The following is a 19466-nucleotide window of genomic DNA, read 5'->3' on the forward strand; positions in this document are numbered from 1 at the left end:
TTCTCTGCCACTACAAATGTGATCCTATTAAAGCAGTGCTACAGAAACATTTCCGAGATACAATGCTTCTCCCCATTTTCACTGCACTGAACCCCAGTACCAACCACAAACTTTATATAAAAGAAATAACTATTTGGGAAATATATTTATAATCTCAATTAGGATAACAGTCATGAATTACCTTATCAAAAATTACCAAGAAGTGGAACATACTACTCTATCTTCATTTTTATACAACAGGTGAGAAATTATTACACAGGATTTTACAAGATAAAACAAGACAAAATTAGTTATACCTGGCGGCATGAGCTTCATAAGTACACGTGCTCCATCTCTAAGAGGTGGCATATTTAGGCTACTGCCCAGGTCTGCAACTTGCCAAAGAAAAGAGATGTATCGAGGATGCAGGGACATGATCTTAAAATAAGCAAATAAAACCCCCCGTAAAATAACTGAAGACAAAGTATAGGGAAAAAATGCTTTTAACTCTTCATTTCAGAATATGCTTACCACTCCAGGCAAACAGCTTTCAACTTCCGGATTTGGACCATCACTGTAGTGATTGCCATGGTTGCCCGGAGAACCAGTTGAAGAGTCAGAAGAACTATCTGGACTTGAGGGCATATTAGAATTTATCTGTGTAAGCTTTGCTGTAATTAGCTGAAAAACACAATCATAGCTTTAATACTACTGAAAAATGAAGATTCTGTCCTAAATAAGCACCTGATATAATGTTGATGGCATAATACAAGGAGGAGGAATGGAACTATTTCACAGAAGTGATCCCGTGCATGGTATTTTTCAAATATTTACAAAAGGGAAGATGTAAACAATCAACCTGCAGCACTCACCGTTTTATCTTTCAGATTCAACTGCCCGATTAATTTTCTATCATCTGCAGGGTCCACCAGCTCACCACCAATGAACAGTTCTACTTTTGTGTGTGCGCTATTGGCTTTAATACGATTAAGAATACAACGCCGTACTTGGCCAATTGTGTCATTTGTATGAGACCAAATATCCAAATCTTCCACTTGTCGGCCTTGATTTGGAAAACGAACCACTAGTGTGATATGTTTACCACGGAAAGCTCTGAAAACACACAAATCAGATAAAGTCATTTTTGTCCTCACAAAAGAAATTATTTTTCCTGCTGAGTTTTGTCCTGTGGATATTTCAACATCAAATTTTACACATGGTGATATACTCCAGCATGAGATTTTGTGCAAGCCCCAGGAACTATGCGAACATAACACACAGAAACTCTGAAGAAGCCGCACTCCACACAACTGCATTAAGAATATGGTCAACTCTACAGACAGATCAGGAACTTTTAACAGAATTTTGGAAAGTCTCTTACGGAGGTTTAGACCTCTTCTCTGGCTTGCAATTTCCTTATGAAAACATGCAAATAAAGCTTAATCAGACTGGCAACTCTGTTTTGCTCTTTTAGCAAAACAACTTGGTTTTAAACACCCCAAGATCAGAAAAAGCCATCAAGGACACCCATTCTTAATGCCTTCTGTCAAAAGCTGTTAGAAGTTTAATATTAGAATTTTTTTTTACAAAAATCGGAGTCCTTTTAAAAAATTTAAAGAGGTCAAAAAAAGAAGAAACGCTTTCACACTTAGCAGTGATCACACTTTGCACAATGGCAGGGAATTCATTAGGGAAGATGTGCCCAGAGAAGCCTAACAAGGTACTCCCACGCAACAGAAGAAGGAAAAAATTCCTCATAAAAGCTCCTTGCTAACAAGACCTGTGAAAAAGTTAGACTAATCAAATAAACAGCCTATATAAAAGAGATGCTCCTGTAATCAACAAGAGAAGTTCATTAAGACTAATCAATTATATAAACAACAAAAATGCCGTAGGAGTGCTGCAAATTACTGACATATCATGAAGAAACAGCCATCTCTTCAATTTTCTTGACAAAAAGGGCATTTAAAGTAAGGGGACAACAAACCCCCATCATGTCTAAGAATATGTTAGCTGCATCATAAACTCCTACAGAAAGCAGCTACCATCACCAGAATATATAAACAGTTTTCTGTTCTGCTTTTCTCTCTCAGGAAATAAAGTATTTTGTTTGTGAAGACAACTACACAACACTGGATTTAAGTGTTTCCTTTTTCTTTGTACCAAAGACAGTTTTGAAGAAGGAACAGCTAGGATTTAAGCTGTTTTTACTCAAGGATATATTTAAGAAGAGTGAAGGTATACAGAAAATAAATACATCTCTAAGTGCTATTCTCATCTTTCTCTTTTTATGAGCAACTTACACAGAACATTTCACTTAGAAATAATCCTAAATTTTAGCTTGCCAAGTAAGATTAGCATCTCTGTAAGCAAATATGGAGGTTGAAGATATACATTAACACCACCTTTTTTTGTGGTTGACATGACATGAGTACGAAAAACAAAGCAGCTTTGCCCATGGTAACTTAGGGAATGGCATTGCTTTTAAAGAATTATCTGGGGAAAAAAAAGGCAAACTCAAAAAAAAACCAAACAAAAAAGCCCATCTAAAACTATGTAGCCACAAGGTACATTCGTGTTAGCTATAGAATAAAACACCAGAAACAACTTTATTGTCAGGTCTGCTGTCCCTCTCATATATGCCTGTATTTGCCTGATTTTTCAAATTTATTATTTTTTTAAACTACAGATCAGTTTCATGTGTTAGTGAAGAAAATGGGATCCTGAAACTCTATACGTTTATTCCCTGAACAGATGCCCTTTAGAACACAGAAGTAACAAAGAGATCAGTAATATTCTGGTTAACAGAAATCAAAATCACAGTAGTGCATTTTCACACATACCTTGACATAGGTAGAATAGTTCTCTCTTCATGGTAATCACTGTCACATTCATTTATATACTCTCTTAAAACAGTCAACACTCTCACCATTCGTATGGCTTCTTGTCTTGCACAATTGATACTGTCTTTATCTCCATCCAACACACATAATGTATCATAGGAGGCTTTTAGACGATCAAAACAGGACTGAATGAAGTCTTCATGAATCACTACCTAATTACATTGAAAAATGGTGCAATTACAAGAAATATTAAAAAACATCTTTTCAGGTGGATAAACCAATGGCAGATGTAAAGAAAAAAAGCAGCAATCAAACAAAGCCAGGTAAATGACTCTATAAAGCTGGTTTTATTCCACTTTAGAATAAACTCTCATTGATAAATAGCTCTAACTTAGTGTGCGCTTCAAAAATCTTGCATGTCATCAGTAGCTGTAACGGTACAGAGAAAACTTGCAATTACAGAGAAAAAGTGAAAATCTGAACAGAAAACACTAGAATTTATTCCCTCTTATTTCCTCAGATGATGTTAAAGAACCCGTAGCTGACAATCTAGCGTACAGGTTAATTTAAGGAGTGAACACAGAACACTTACAGACCACCAGAACCACTACGTCCCCCCCTCCAAATCACATAACCCCGTTCCAGATACACTCTATGCATTCTTCTCCTGCATTAACTCAGAAGTGAATTTTGAGCTAGATTCGGTCTAGTGGCAGCTGCAGCTAATCTCTTCCTTCTGTCTGATATCTAACATTTCCTTGCTCCTGACCTAGACTGACATATAACCTGTACTTTCGCTGTAAGAAGTCTGCAGTGTCTCCAGGTAGTAGTCTGCAACAAAACATCATAGCTATGGCAGTAAACCATAGTCCAGTATGCAGTTTTCTTAGAGGTAACTCAGGAGCAGAGGAATTACCATCAAACTGAAACAAAATATTTGTGTGCATGTTACGTAAATCCAAAACCTCCTGTATGTCAGGTCTATCAATGTGCAGATGGACAGATCTATACATGCTTAGTCAGCCCAGACCTATAGCAAGAAGGAAGCACAAAGCCCATCTGTCACTACTCTTAAGTTATAGCTTGAATGGCTGTAAATGCACCACCTAGAACAGCTGTGCTGTACCTAGCAGACTGACAGCTCTGAAGCCTGTAAGAGTGTTTTTGAAGACAGTATGAAAATTGGAGTTTTAAGAAATACATATGAAAAGCTACCAATTGAAGACTGTCTGAAGGACAATACCCCCCCTAAAATTTGTGAAATCCCAACAGTTCACCTCCTCTGACCTTTTAGAAACTCAGCATCTCTTTTCCCTGTCCATTGAAACATATCTCTCAGAAGATGCTAATGCAGGAAAATAATGCCTGGTTTGCCAGAGCTCAGCTTGACCATTATATGGAAACTCTGTGACCCTTCGTAAGGGACATAACATAAAGATTAGGTGAGCTTATGACAACACTCAACAGACCCGCCTACTGAACATACTGCAAATTCAACAAAAGTCTTACTTAAGTATACTTACGCATATGATTCCAACTTTTTCTGAGTAGAAAGAGCACATATGACAAATCAATTAAATGTAAAAAGTTTATCAGAATTCAGTCTGAAAGTATCAGAAAAAACTCTCAGTTCTGCATCTGACCAGAACCTGATGGCTGGACTCAGGCATATACTCTCCAAAACATGAAAACTCTTCTCTGTTTTCAAAGCTTTCAAATATGCAAAGATCACCAAACTTAATTTTATCACTATTTTTCTATCTCATTATATCTCAGTTTTCTTGTTGCTTGCCCCCCCCTTTTTTTTTTACCTGATTAACTTGTAACCTTGGGCCAAGATTAGTATAGATCTCTTTAAGAAGATCTATTGCTCTGTTTGCGATGTCATCATTTCCCTGAATCACAACCTAGCACAATTAAACAAAAAAAAAAGAAGAAAGAAGTGTTAGAACATCTTAAAACTTTCTGGTGTAAAATTTAAAACCAAACCAGCTATGTAAGTATCCTGACACAACAGTATCTCTACTTATTTTATGAGACAAAAATGACTAAAATGCTAGGTTGCAAAATACAATCAATGCAACTTATACAGAAGTTAACTATGTAAGAGTCAAAATTAAGAATTAACTAGTTTAAAGGAGTTCAGAGGTAGCAAAAAAAGTTGATGCTTTATAAACTGAATAAAAGTAGTGTTTATTTATTTATCTTCACATTATGTTTCCATTTTCACTGGTTTCGGAGAGTGAGACAACTATTTTTTCAGATGCTTGAACATTCTACATCACCAAAGACTTAAACCCAGAATTTTAAAGTATTTAAATGGCTGTGAGTGGGGGGCAGGGGAACAGGCAAATGAGTTCTGTTTCTAATCTGATAATCTAGATTTTATTTACTAGCCACCAGATCTGAAAGCAGCACTGACAGACAAGCTCTGCAGGATAGTGAGCAGAAGCTTTGCGAGTTCTGTCATGCTGCCAATGGCAGGGCAGATCTAAGTAAATTGACTCCCACAACTAAAACACGCTAGCATTATGTGTTGTGCACTTTGTAAACAAACACTATGTGAAAACTTACTTGTATAAAAGTTGTGATCTTCTCTGGTTTTACCTGTTATCATCAGGATTAAAATACCTAACCCTTCAACAAGCCACAACCAAAATGACTGAAGACCGCTGCTTTATATACAGCACATTTTACAAAACACAGCCATGATAATCATGCCACAGTGTGCTACTGTGGGTTCCAATGCAGTTCCTGAAAACTAGAAATATTCTGAAAAAATTAAGTATCAAATTAGATATTGATGTTTTTCACCGACATATTTGGCAAGCTACAGAATGCTACCATCTTCCTATTGAAAACCTATGACCATGTTTAGGTGAAAAGGTGTGGATATAAGAGAAAGAATCAGACCAGTCATCACTTGGTCTAATCTAGAATCATTCCAGTTTACCATACTAGAATAAATGACATGAATTAGCTTATGAAGTGCACAAAATAAAGTTTATTTCTAATATCCATGAGGAGAAAGGAAAACCTACAGATAATTCAACTGGAACAATCCTTTCTTCTTAAAAAGTATAGGTAAATTTTTAATCTCACGCACACACACAAACATACTTGATGTTTCAAATAGCTTTCCATTAAACATCAGTCTGCAAACGTACCAGTTTGCATACTTGCTGGAAAGATACTGGAGTCAATATCCATGCATTTATTTTGACAAAGTAGCTTTTTGTAATTTCAGTCACAATAACAATTCATTAACAAATTTATCAATATACTTATTAATTTATATTTAAATATTATTTAAATTTTAATTTATTATAAACTTATTAAATTACACATTCCCAAAAACATAAAAAGAGACTGAGAAAGACTTAGGAGTTAACCTTTCACATGTTTCCTCCAGTAAACTCACCCTCCAAAGGTAGTCTAATCCTATTAATTCCAGATCATCCATCATATAGGCTCGCCTTTTTGCTACTAACTTTCCTTCTCGACAGTTCACAGCTTTGAAGAAACGTTCAAAACATTTCATTCCATTTTCTGTTAATAGGGAAGGATCCAGCTGAAGCACATTATTTTCAAAGAAGTCCTTATTAATGTCAGGGTCTAAGTCTGGTTCATCCCCCATTAGTTTGGAATACCATTTAAAACAGGCTTCACGATCACAAAGATAAACTGCATTTTCAGCTAAACACTTCCATATTTGCTTCGCCTGCGGGGCACAGAGCCACAGCTGACCATCCTTCAATAAAAATCTTGAGCAAAACAAAGAGACAATTAATAGCACTGTCTAACAGACATCTAGAGTTACAATTCAGTAAAAAGTACATGCAAAAAAGTGAATATGCACATTATACACATATATATCACAAGTATGACCAAGTAATAAAAAGCTGAGAGAAACAAAGCTTAAAGAAAACACCAACATAGTGCAGCTCTGTGATGAGCATAGGTCCCATGTTTTCTTGCTTTACTCAAAGAGCAGCTGGTCAAAAGTCATTGCAGTGATTTTTTTACTCCAACCTCTTTTTAACGCTCAGTTTCTGACAACCTAACATAAGTGTCCAACAAGAGTATATGTCAGTTTATGATTATGGATTTAAATCTGATGTGGTAGAACACATGGACATATCCCCACAGAAATACTTTCAATTTTCAGCTAGGTTACACCACTATGTATGTAACTGTATCCACATGCAAATTGTATTCAAGTCAGTAGGGTTCCGCACACTAACAGAAAAAGCCTATGCAAATCTTAATGTATAATCACCAGCACGGATTGCAGAGATCCTAATAAATTTTATTTGAATATTCCAATACTAGCATAGAAGACCTTGGGGGAGGGGGTGGGGATGACAACAACAACAAAACAAAACAAAAACATTTGGTGTATTTTTGCATCTGCGTTTTGGAAGAAGTTAGCACAGGAACTTAAAGCTAAAGATACAGAGCTTAGGGTTTTGCCTCTCTTTAAAGTTAACAGAAGTTACACAAATGGTAAGTTAAAACTAACCGTAAGAAGTTAAGTCGCTCCTGTACTTCCTGTACATGACTGTACCTGCTTCCTGGTCTTACAGTTTGAGGATCATATTCACCATGCTCTGCAAATATAAGAAGTTTTATTAGACAATACATTCAGAAAAAGACATGCTGATCCTAACACACGTTTGAAGACTTGTTAGTCTTAATATAACTAAAACCACTCAAAACCCAATAAATTTTCAGTAAGGTGTATGAAAATAGTTTTCAGCAGCCTGCCACCAGTTGATATTTAATCCTAGATTAAAGGCAATCCTAAATACAGGCAAAGACTAGGAAGGTTTATAATCAAATCAACAAACAATTATGCGCAGATACATGTGCTTATCATTAAGTATAATTGAAGTATTAAAGAACAATTAAGAACCCGCATTCTACTTATTCAGATCAATTTTCCCTGATTTCAAGCAGTCAGTTTGAAGTCAGAAGTCAGTTAAAACAAAAGTATACCAAGCATATAATGCATATTATCCAATGCTTTTTTTCTGAGGATACTTTAGTTTCATTACAGAGCATCTTTTCCAAATTTCAGTTTTCCCTCTCCAAATGAAACCATGACTCCAGCTCTTTAACACCCTTTAAGCAGCTATGTATGCAATATCGCTTAGAGGAAAAAAAGTATATGACAACTTTATTTATTGCAAGTTTCCAAGTACAAAAAACCAAATTTTTTGGATGAGGCCTTGGGTGGCATGGTTTAGTGTGAGGTGTCCCTGCCCATGGCAGGGGGGTTGGAACTAGATGATCTTGAGGTCCTTTCCAACCCTAACTATTCTATGATTCTATGAAATGCCTTTAGTATTGACAAGCTTTAAACAGAAAAAGCCGAGTAATTTGAAAGTAAGGCTAAAAGTAAAACTTTTACCTGCATGTTATCAATTCTTAGTATAGTATTTTATTTAATAAACAGCTGCTTGTTTCATAGGAACTTTATTTCAGTGTTGTTTTGTGTTCGTTTTGTTTCCTGCCTTTTTTTTTTATTAGAGGTACAAGCTAAATCTGTAGTTGCACTACCTTGATCTGTACTAGTAATATTTCACCATGACGCATTCATTATGACAGCCCTGTTAAACTAATTAATGCTGTATTTCTTATTTGCAAATATATTATCTGTATCACGACGACATCCAGACTCAGTAAAATTATCTTCAGAACTGAAAAAATCAGTATCTCCTTTGATATCAAGGAACAAGGAAAACAAAACAATCAGATCTAACAGCTGATCTATCATCAATGTTTCAAAATTAAGAGAAAAATAACTGTCATAAATGCTGCTCTCTACACTACTGCAAAAGCTTCATTAGCTTAAAAATCAAGTAAAACAAAAAACAGAAGGCTAGTAGTTAACTGATGTCTACAACACTGAAGAAATAATGGTCACCAGAATTCCTTTCAAAATTTAAATCATTAACCTCATGAAGTAAGCATAAGTGGGCAATTATAAAAAGAAGACATGAAAGAAATTCTGAAGAAAGAATATAAAAGTAATAGACAAAAAATTATTTAAATATTAGAAGCAGAAAATCTGAAAAACATGTTGAGGGTCTAGCAGAAGAAACAATTACAGTACGTATGCAATTACAGTGCTGCAGAGAAATGAAAACTGTTTACTTCAAATGTTGGGTGCTTTTTTGTTTGAATTTGTTTTGGTGGGGGGAGGTGGTGGTGGTGTTCATTTCTTTTCACTATGGGGACTACCTGGGCTTTTTTTTTCCTGAGTAGAGATTAATTCACAAATACAAGTGTCATTAGTGGCAACAACAGAAGAACTCAAGTATTAAAGGTCAGTCATTCATTCAAAGGCAGTGTGTACTTTAGAACTCTGAAAAATTCTGAACTACAAAAAAAAAAAATCAGTTTCCCTAAATATTCTCCATCTCAGCTTTTTTCTACATTTGCCTGACTTATTTGTGCATCCCACAGCAAGTTCAAGTGTGATCTCCTTAAAAATTTCTTTCTACATACAGAAGCAGAAAAATGAAGAAATTATACATCAGAAAAGGACTGGTTGAAAATTTAAGTGTAATTAGTGATAAACACATATGGCCCAATTTCTACAAATAATTACACTTCATTAACACTTTAGATTTTATTTCTTCAGAAAAAGAGAAGATAAAGAACTGGCTAGCAATCTTTTAAGATTTCAAAAGGCCTTGATGAGTAGTCAAGAAGATGAACTATGACCTCCTCCTTCAGGACTACACAATGCAGTATCAGTTGCCTCATCTCCTGGTGGACTTTGCAGATTTGGAGGAAAGGGTAAATTCAGCAGAAATTAAAGTCACAGATCATGGAGCAAAATATGAATCACAGATTAGGCTTTTCTTCAACTGTAAAAGGGCAAACAATATAAAAGGTAATATGATAGAAAAGAATATGCATTAGACAAGTAACAGGAGCATAGGAACACTGTTCTCTGTCACAGGACACAACTAGGGAAGTCTTCAAGGAAAATGAAAACATGGCAAAATCAAAATTAAAAAAAGTAACTGTGCCGTTAACTGCAAATAAGAATGCTGCCAAGCGGATTCCTGGGTTGTTTGGGGTTTTTTTTTGTCTGTGGCATTTGTTTGACCTGTGCTGTTTGGACCTTTGCCTTGAATTTTTTCCTTCTGTCTCATTCACCTTCTCCAACTAAGCTTAATTCTACACATCCAGTTCCTTCTTCTGGCCTCACAATCACTATCTTCCTTCTTCTCCTTTCATTATTCCCTTCCTCACTTCTGGAATCTTTTCTCCAGGAAGGCATGGAAGGCAATCTTCACAGTGCTGTCTCTGAGTTCTGCATTACTTAATATATAAAACTGAAACAGAAGTTGCACAGAAACTGTATTCCAGTCTAACTACCTAATCTGAAACATTAGGAGATATTTTTCTGACTGCCCTTAATCATGTACTGAATTATCTAATTAAAAAAATCCACAGTATTGTTCATTTGTACTTTGATTCAAACAAGTAGAAGTTCTGTAGCAACTCTGTCTCAAGAAAGCACAACATAACTGCTTTGTAATTAGATTCTATTAAACTCTACACACTTGTAATTCCTACTGTGCTGAAGATGTTTATATTACTGCTTTACTGAGTCATTACAGTTGGGGAGGGGCAGGGAATGAGATGTGTCTTTTGGCACAAAAGAATCATGCAAGACATCAGCCTAATTCTTCTGCTAAACTCATCAATAATTTGATAGGTACACAATATTTTAAAACATGACCTTTGGCTTCAGAACTCAAAATTACTGAAATTAATGAATAATAGTTCATACATTAATAGTACATACAGGCTACTTTTGGACGAAGATAACACCGCGTTAGAATATAGTTGCTGATTATGTTTCCTTCCTAACCCTGAGGCCAAACCCTGGATTTCATATCCGGCCAAAGTCCAAAAGAAAGAAGAATCATGGATTCTAACCTACTCATTTAGTTAAGATGCAAACTTTGTTACACATGAAAGAGCATTTCTGCATCGCTTTTGCAAAGTTAGAGAGCACTCCAACAGCATACAGAAGTTATAAGAAACCATACTTGGTTTATTCTACCTTTCTGGACAAGATTAAGCCTAAGACTGTATGGCTTCAGAACAGAACAAAGCGTTTAGTATTATTTTAACATTAATTAGTGCAATGCTGTGATTAATTAAGGAACTTAAGGTAACCCCCCCTCATGTATTCCTGAATAGAGAAATATAGCCGCAGCATGCAGTTTTAGCTTAAGCTATCATGTTCATACAGCACCACTATTCAAACAAGTCTTCAAGGATGTATTTTGGATGTCTGTTATCAAATACTCCAAAATTAAATGAATTCCAAAATTTAAGGTGTCTAGGCAACTTACACAAGCATTGCAAGACATGCACATGTGCTTTACAATGTGCAAGTATCTTGTCCTCTGAACAATCTACACTGAATTCCTGCATAACATACTGTGTCATATTTGAGATGTAACTGGGAAGCTGGCAGGATGTTAAAATGCCAGAGCAGCATTGTGGTGTGTGTGTGTGTGAATCTCCTCATCTCACTTCTGTTGGCTTAATTCAGTATATAAAGTACTGAGGTCCAACATAAGAAGTTTCCTGGATGACCATTCTCCTTCACTTCCCTACTCTTACCTCAGTAGCTAGAAAGCTAATCCAGAGGAAGAGTATAAACTCATCAGTGAAGGGTTGAGTTTAGCTTGAAATACATATATACTAACATGATGTGCTGCAAGAGTGTTGCTGATAATAAATGCAGTGAGAAAGCAACTGAACAGAAATGGGAGTTGCATGGCAAAAGGAAACGGTATCCCTGTGATTTAAAGTTCTTCTCCCTGACAAATTCCAAACACTGACTTCAAATTGAGGTGATTAAAAAACTTCTCAAATGAGCCTACAAAAGTTCAAAATTGGAAGTCTGACAAAATCCAAGATGATCATTAGAACTTCCCGCAAAAATAGTGACCCTAGCCTCAGTAGGGCAAGATGATGTTTACCAATCCACAGATAAACAAGAGCTTCCACTTCCACATATTCTGCTCTTAAACACAAATAAACTTGACAAACAAAAGTTATTTCATTATCAGAATTTGCTTTTAACTCAGTTTTCATCTGAAGTTTCCATACAATCTATTTATGAGGCAATTCTTATTTGGAAACTTACCTTTAGCATACTGCCTCATGCTTTCCATATAGGCAGAGAGATTTTCTGCAACCAATGTAACTAGGGCGTGATTGTGCTGAAGTTGATTGATTAAGTCATGTCGGTAAAACACGTGGGGACTTCGCTGGGTTTGACTGAAATTATAATACAAATATTATAAGATATGTTGAGGAGTCTTGCACCTAATAGTTCAGAAATCAGTTTAAGAAACTCATCTTTGATACAAGTTCCAAATTTTCCTAGATCTCTAACAGAAAGCACATTAAGTCTCTTACAATATTTATTTTTTTTAATTCTGGCACATCAACAGTTCTTACCAGTTATTCAAAGTAGTTAATTTATGAGGATTATACAGTTACAGTATGGATGAAAAATATCAAAGCAATCTGAGTAGCTCAGTATGCTGGAGGGAGAATTATCTGCAACAAGACAGGAATAGAAATACTGACCCACCAACTTGATAATAGAGAACATAAACTGTAGTATATCTACACTATGCACAATCACAGTTTCTTCCACATCACCTGATTTTGTTTTCTAAATTTAATACGAAAACACTAAATAAAACTAGGTCAATTTTCAAATCAAAAGCCTGTGGTCTTAAAACTATAGTGAAAGAATACTAGCTAATAATCACGACATTTCTCTCAATACTTAAAAAAAACTGCACAGCTCTGCATTAGGTTTGGGGTTTTTTTTAAATAATATCTATATGAAAAAATGTTGTTACTAACATAAAAAAAACCTCCACCACCGTTATGCAGAGCATACAGCCTAAGAAAAAATACAAAAGTTCAAGAAAATAATTATTCCAAAATCAATCATAATTTTAGCCTATTAAGCAAGATCTGACAAAAAACGCTGCTCTTAAACAATACTACATATATTTAGATTACAGAAGTAAACTCCACAAGAAAATACAGTGCTTTGGTCCAAAACCCACATGCCATGAACACTATCAAATTCTACTAATTACATCTGCACAACAGTCTCAAAATGTTTCAACTTATGTAGATCAGAGCACTGATCCCAGCTGCATAAACAATGCAAATTTGCACTGTTCTACCCAGTTAACAAAGGAAAAAGAAAGGGGAGGGGGGGGCGGGCAGAAGAAAGAGGGAAGAGCAGCATTCCTCCTTGTTTGCCACTCAGATGATCCTGTAGCCTGCCCTGAAGAAATACAGATGGGATTTCAGAACTGTTCTCCTTTGCTTCAACACTTAAGAAAGCAGACTCCACACTTAGCTGAATGGATTACAGGTAGAAATTCTCACCCTTCTTAGGAAACAGGGTCTCTGTACTACAGGACCTAGAGAACTCTACAGCATCTCCACACATTTTGAGAACAGTAGGGAAGGCAAGAAATCCCAGCTGCAGCATCAGCTGATAACGATCTTGCTGCAGCTGATAACCACATTTCACTGCAGGTGTAACAGGAACAGATAAACCAATTCACTGGGCCAAAAAGCACTGTCAATTTGGGCTTAAAAGAGAGAAGCCACCAACACTCTGCTAATGATTTTCTAATCTGCAACCAACAGAATTTGGCCTGCTAAGCACAGAGGTGTTCAAAAGATTAAATTTCATGACATGCAGAGCTTTCCAAAACAGCTTAAAAGAGGCACTTAAAACACAAACTGTGTTTAAAAAAAAAAAAAAAAAGAGAGACCCAGACATTTGTTGGGAAGAAAACAAAATGGATAGAAGCATGAAGGAAGAAAATATACAGGACTTCAGAAAGAACATCCTTCGGTTTTGCTTTGAGAAACTTTCTAACTACATTTTATTCCATCTCTGCCAACCGTCCTTGCTCAGCAAAAACCAGCAACAAAACCAGCAAAAGACTGGATGTGTCTCTTTTAATGGCTATCTCTAGATAGAGAGATGCATTTACAGAACATAATAAATAAGAACACTGACTATTCAAGAAATATAAATGACAGAACAACTAAAGGAACCAACAGAAGCAAGACAGGATATTTTGCAAAATCAAGTTATTGGAATGTGTGTTTATACAGACATAATATTATACATTTGTATCAGTCTTACAAAGCATAGCAAAAAGCTTTATTGGCAGAAAACTAAAATCTTCTGTGCTAGACATTTTTTACTTCTTTCTCAACAACGCACACAAACAGTAAATCTGGACATGGATTTATCTTGGTTAGCAACTACTTCTAAAAGCCGAATAACTGTAACTACTGGAGTTATCAGCTGTGAGTTGTTACACAGTATTTCTGAGCAAAATTTCAGACGTTATTTTGATCATTTGCTAGGACGAGATCAAAGGCAAGACGATTGTCTTTAAGCACAAAAAAAAAGCCTGTCTGACAATACTTTCTAGCATGCTTTATAGAATTAAAGCAAACTCCATACTCAACTAAAGAATTATTCGTTAAGGATCTGAAGTTAAGCTATATGATGATGTTGCCACTGGAACGTATTGCTTTAGTAGGAACTGAGGAACATGAAAAATTGAAGTTAACAGCAAAACTCATTTTTTTACCATGCTTCTACTAAATGGGTATCAAAAGCCAAAGTATAAGAAAAAAATGTGTTTTGAGATGGATGACAAAGTACTTTGGAAATACTAAAAAAGACACTTCATAGTTAGAATGCATGCTTACTTGCTAGGAAAAAACAGGCAAAGTGACAAAGGCAAAATTCCAAACTACTTCATTTACATGAATTTTAAAATAATTATGTCTGCACAAACAATTTGCTCAACACAGTACTGCACATATAACTCAACTTTTGAAGTCAGGAGTTCTACTACATGAACAAATGTTATATACCATGAAAGCAGACCTTAAAGATCCAAATAGCAAGTGAGCAAACCCAGCAAATTCTACTATTTGGGCTAAAAAGTGACATGAAGCTAGCATCACTGCTGCTTTAAAGCACTAATGAAACCCCTGAACACTTACAGAAGGTCCTCTCAATGCTCAGTTAATTCTTGGCAAGTAATTTAGAAGACCAATCTTATACTGCTTGAGTAGATACAGGTCAAACTAAGTGCTTGAAATTAGCATAAAGGAGGCTCTACCTCCACCAGCTGACACAGAGAAAATTAAGATGATTAATTATCTGTACATTAAGGGTCAGTATGTTGAGTAATAAAGTTGACTATTCCCTACAAGTGTCCTTGCACTCAAAGAAGAACTATTTTTTTATGCTGTTGTAATTGTGGTTAAGTTAAACTTCCTGAAATATGCTGCATGTCTTTGTGGTCAGGGAGTTATGTTTTACCAAAGCAATTGTACAACCTCTTTATCACTTTGCTCAACTGCATGAATAACCAGCAACAATTAAATCCTCTTCCTCCTCAAAAGAATTCTGCCAATGGCAGAAGATAATTTATACTTATTTTTGCCAAGAATAAGCCACCTTAGTTGTTCTGAACTTTTAATTGCCAGTGACAATCAACTGAATCACCCCAAAAGTCATATACAGATTATAGGATTAATGCTGCACACAGAAAGCTCTGTGAAATGTTTTGAGGCAGTTGTCGAAAACATCTGGTTTGATCTATTTTCAATCTGAATTCTAGAAGGATGTTAGAGATTAAAATTTAAGTCAGATAAGTAAGCTGACAGGAACAGGTGCTAGATGGATGCGTTACAATTTCCAAGCTGCATCAAGTTTGTAAGAAAACGTCACTTTTTACTTCAAAATGATGTTTTCACTTACCAGTTGACTGGGAAACCTGGCTACCTGACTAAAATAACTCCGTCAACAATATCTTGCTAACAAAGACCACAGGAAGAGGTCTTTATAAGACCCTTGAATAAAACCTTTAAATCACTGTTTACTTTCCTGCCATATGTGTTTTAAAATTCTGCATAAAAAAAAGAGGTATTATCAAACACTGCAATGCGGACTTCCTTGAAATGTGAGCAATGGAAGAAATGATCTGACAAAAAGATATATTCAAGCCATCTTGTACTGTATATATACCATACTGGGAACCTGTATTTCCATAATCAGAAGTAGTTAGGTTCCTCCCAAGATTAACTCAGAGCAGAAAAATAATAAAGTGCCCTGAATGAGCTCTACTTCAATAATTACTTAAAGCAAAGCCTTTTGTTAAGGCATTGTTCTAAGAAGCATTCAACTTAACAAGTACCACGAATAACCAGGTAGCTACAATCACCTAGAGCTTGTAGCATGTAAAAGGTTACAGATTCCAATACACACAAGAGAGACTCATCTGCTAAAAAGCAAGTACTTTTGTGATCCTACTGGAAAAGCCTCAAACAATAATTAATGTGAACCTATAAAGGATTAAAATATCATGAAACATGAAAAAGATGTTGCAAACTAAATTAATAAAGCAACCTCCAAAAGCCAGGAAATGCAATATTATCACTGCTCCTTAAAACCGCTCTTTATCATTAAGAACATAGCGTTAAGTAAACTAAAGGCTTATTTTGCCCATCTTTTCCTGCCTTGATCCTCCCTGTAAGCAGACTGTACTAGCAACATTGATCTGACTAGTTTACCTTCTTACAAGAAATAAACCAGTTATGCAACACTGATAAGTAAACAACATTTTTTTAGCATTTATAAAAATTCTGACGCTGATATAGTAACTGTTGGGGCACAGAATCTCCTATTTCTGTTGTGAGACAACATTTAAAATAATGAAAACAAGCACATATATTTTAACAAACCCAAACAGACAATGGCTTTTCTTTTTTTTTTTTCCTTACTTTTAAAAACAAACAAACAAAACAAGCCCCAATAAACCCAGAAAAACACACCCAACACATTCCTAATCTCATTCATTCAGGAGAGAATCAGTATTTTTCCCCCAGACAAAAAAAGAAGTCACCTTTGATTTCAAGTATATAAGCTGGATGATACATATAAATTTATCATCAAAGTATAGGGATGGGTGGGTATGTTTGTGTGTATGTGTGTGTCTACATACATATATGCACATAAGATGTATTTATACTTCATAAGCCAATTCCATTGTTAGGCAGGTAAGTCCATGGGTAATAGAAAAAAAAACCTGGATTTGTTCACAAATTGGACTACTGTTCTAAAAATGAATAAAAGCATGAACTGAGGAAACAGTTCATTTTTACTGTTCAGTTCTCTTACTGATCCTGGGTGTCTGAATTTTTAGTGTCTATTTACATTAAATTCAATAACATCTTTAAATACAGGTTATGACTTCACTTAAACCTTCACTGTCTCATGTAAAAAAGATTTTAAAATTTGCCTCATTCCAACACATTCAACTTTTAACAGACAAAATTTTATTTGCATTTTATTCTTACCTCAAGTTTTGTGGTGCTTCACCAAATAAACTACAGATTTCTCTAATTTGTTTCAGTGCAGGAATGACCCATTTGTCATTTGTGCGAAGCTCTTCTATAAAACGATCTATCCACTGGATTTTTTGTGTATCTCGATCCTTAAAGAACAACCATTTGTAATCAGAATCAAGTATATTGCAGAAACTATCATTATTCCCTTACTTTAGTTCAAAGACAGAACAGAACATACAAAGCCACACAAATACTAGATCAACTGAGTTCTGAAATATACAAGCATAAGAAACATATCTGAGCAGCACTACATGTCGGCAGAAGCTATCACTGTGTTACAAACTCTCTGCGTTCAAGCACTCAAGCCTTCAGTACTTATTTAAGAAAACCTGTAATTAGACAGAATCATCAGTGTTTAAATAATCCACTTCCCCCTCTTTTATTTAATTCTACTCAACGGTACTCAGAGTAAACTGCTATAAAATTTATATTTTGGGGGCGGGGGGAAAGAAAAGAGAAACTGTTTCTTAACAACTAAGAAACAAAACCTGACAGTGGCTACCAAGACACATAATGGACTATTCTGAACAACAACGAATTATTATTCTGGCAGACTTCTACAGAAGTTCGGGTGGGGAACAAGAGCATGTAATAGTTTTCACTCTCCTTTGCTAGGTCCTTTCTAGTATTACACAAGAAATATAAAGACTTATTGAAAATAAAAACCCTACCCAAACAAATCAGCATAACCGAGTTCAGAAAAAACTCAGACAGAAGGGAGACGATGCTTTTCCTTTCTATTTACTTTGGTAGGGTTCTTTTCCAGTTCCTTCAACGTGGTCATAACAGTATGTCACCAATTGCAAGAAGACAGGAAAACTGATGTATTACTCTCCAATAAAAGCGCAAACTGTGTTATTCAAAATATATCCCATAACATTTTAGTACCAGAATGTTGGTAGAATAATACAAATCTATAAGGAACACTTCTGTTAAATTACCAAATCCATTCAAAATTTTATGGGGGGTGTAACAAACAGTGACTGATTTCACAGCAGAACATACCAGATTACTCACCTGTGAACAGCTGTAATCTAAGATTTTAATATGGGCGCTAAGAGCCTGGTCCATGATATCAACTGGCACATCATCACTATGAGCCAAATTCCACAAAAGGTTCAGCACTTTGTGTGCCATCACACCATCCTTGTCATCCTCTGCAAGACGACGAATTAACTCAAGAAGCTTCTCACGCTGTTTCTTGCTTGCATTTGTCCAACTTGCCTGAGAAAATATTTTATTTGATATGAAAGTCAGTCTTTTTTTTTTTAATTCCACACATAACCTGCACCATTAACAAATGAAGCAACAATAAAGTGATACAACTATGTAAAGAATGTTTACCTCAATTTGATTAAAAATAAGTAGTACATTAGATCAATACTTAAGTCAGACACAACTGAGTGGCTCTTTTAGTGTTTACAAGTAAAGTGTATTCAACTTTTTTACACAAAAAAAAAAAAAAAAAAGGATCTTTAAATAAAGATCACAGATGTGCTTGTAAAAGTTAACATTACTCCTGATGACTAGTTTGTCAACAAAGTAAGAGTGGGCTCAGCTGTTTCTTGGAAAAGCTTTGTCAAAACACCTGTGCTTACACTTAGACAAATAACTTACAATCACTAAACGAGTAAAACTTCAGTATCACCTGTGCCTCTGAAACTGACTGAAACAAATGTCCTCTGCAATGTTAACCTTTTTCTAAGTTTTGAATTAACATTACTTCATAACCATCTCATAAGGTCAGACACAACTCATGACAGTTTACACACAGAACTTCTGAGCATTTAGTTCAGTATCTGGATTACAGAACATTAGACATTCACCAAACTAGAGGACTCGCATTAATCAGAGCATGAATTGCATGTAAGCCAAAACACGACTATAATATATTCATCCAAAACCAGAAAGCAAGAGTCTACAAAGCCGGTTTGCAATTTCTAGTACAGCAGCTTATCTGCTAAAGGTGAAACAATAAAATAAGCTTGATCGCACCACTACTGGCAGCTATAAATGTTAATGTTAACATACATAAAAAGCCAGTGAATAACAAACTTCCAGAAACAAGTTGTTTTGTGATTTCAATCAAATCATTAGGTGTTTATAAACACTCTATCT

The 19466-nt window shown here is 35.4% G+C and overlaps 1 protein-coding gene across 3 annotated transcripts in view; it reads right to left on the reverse strand.

Moving 5' to 3' along the window:
- Positions 1 to 19466, reverse strand: part of USP9X (ubiquitin specific peptidase 9 X-linked) — a 105771-nt gene that overhangs the window by 42509 nt on the left and 43796 nt on the right. For all 3 annotated transcript variants that reach the window (XM_080612037.1, XM_080612036.1, XM_080612038.1), the window contains 10 exons: positions 18366 to 18572; positions 17298 to 17434; positions 12010 to 12143; positions 7345 to 7432; positions 6244 to 6586; positions 4634 to 4729; positions 2823 to 3034; positions 852 to 1092; positions 511 to 660; positions 297 to 417 (listed from right to left, as the gene is read on the reverse strand). In XM_080612037.1, coding sequence (XP_080468163.1) covers positions 297 to 417; positions 511 to 660; positions 852 to 1092; positions 2823 to 3034; positions 4634 to 4729; positions 6244 to 6586; positions 7345 to 7432; positions 12010 to 12143; positions 17298 to 17434; positions 18366 to 18572 — 1729 coding nt within the window. The remainder of the gene's footprint in view (positions 1 to 296; positions 418 to 510; positions 661 to 851; positions 1093 to 2822; positions 3035 to 4633; positions 4730 to 6243; positions 6587 to 7344; positions 7433 to 12009; positions 12144 to 17297; positions 17435 to 18365; positions 18573 to 19466) is intronic.

This window comes from Psittacula echo, assembly GCF_963264785.1.
Source record: "Psittacula echo genome assembly, chromosome: 3".
NCBI lineage: Eukaryota > Metazoa > Chordata > Aves > Psittaciformes > Psittacidae > Psittacula > Psittacula echo.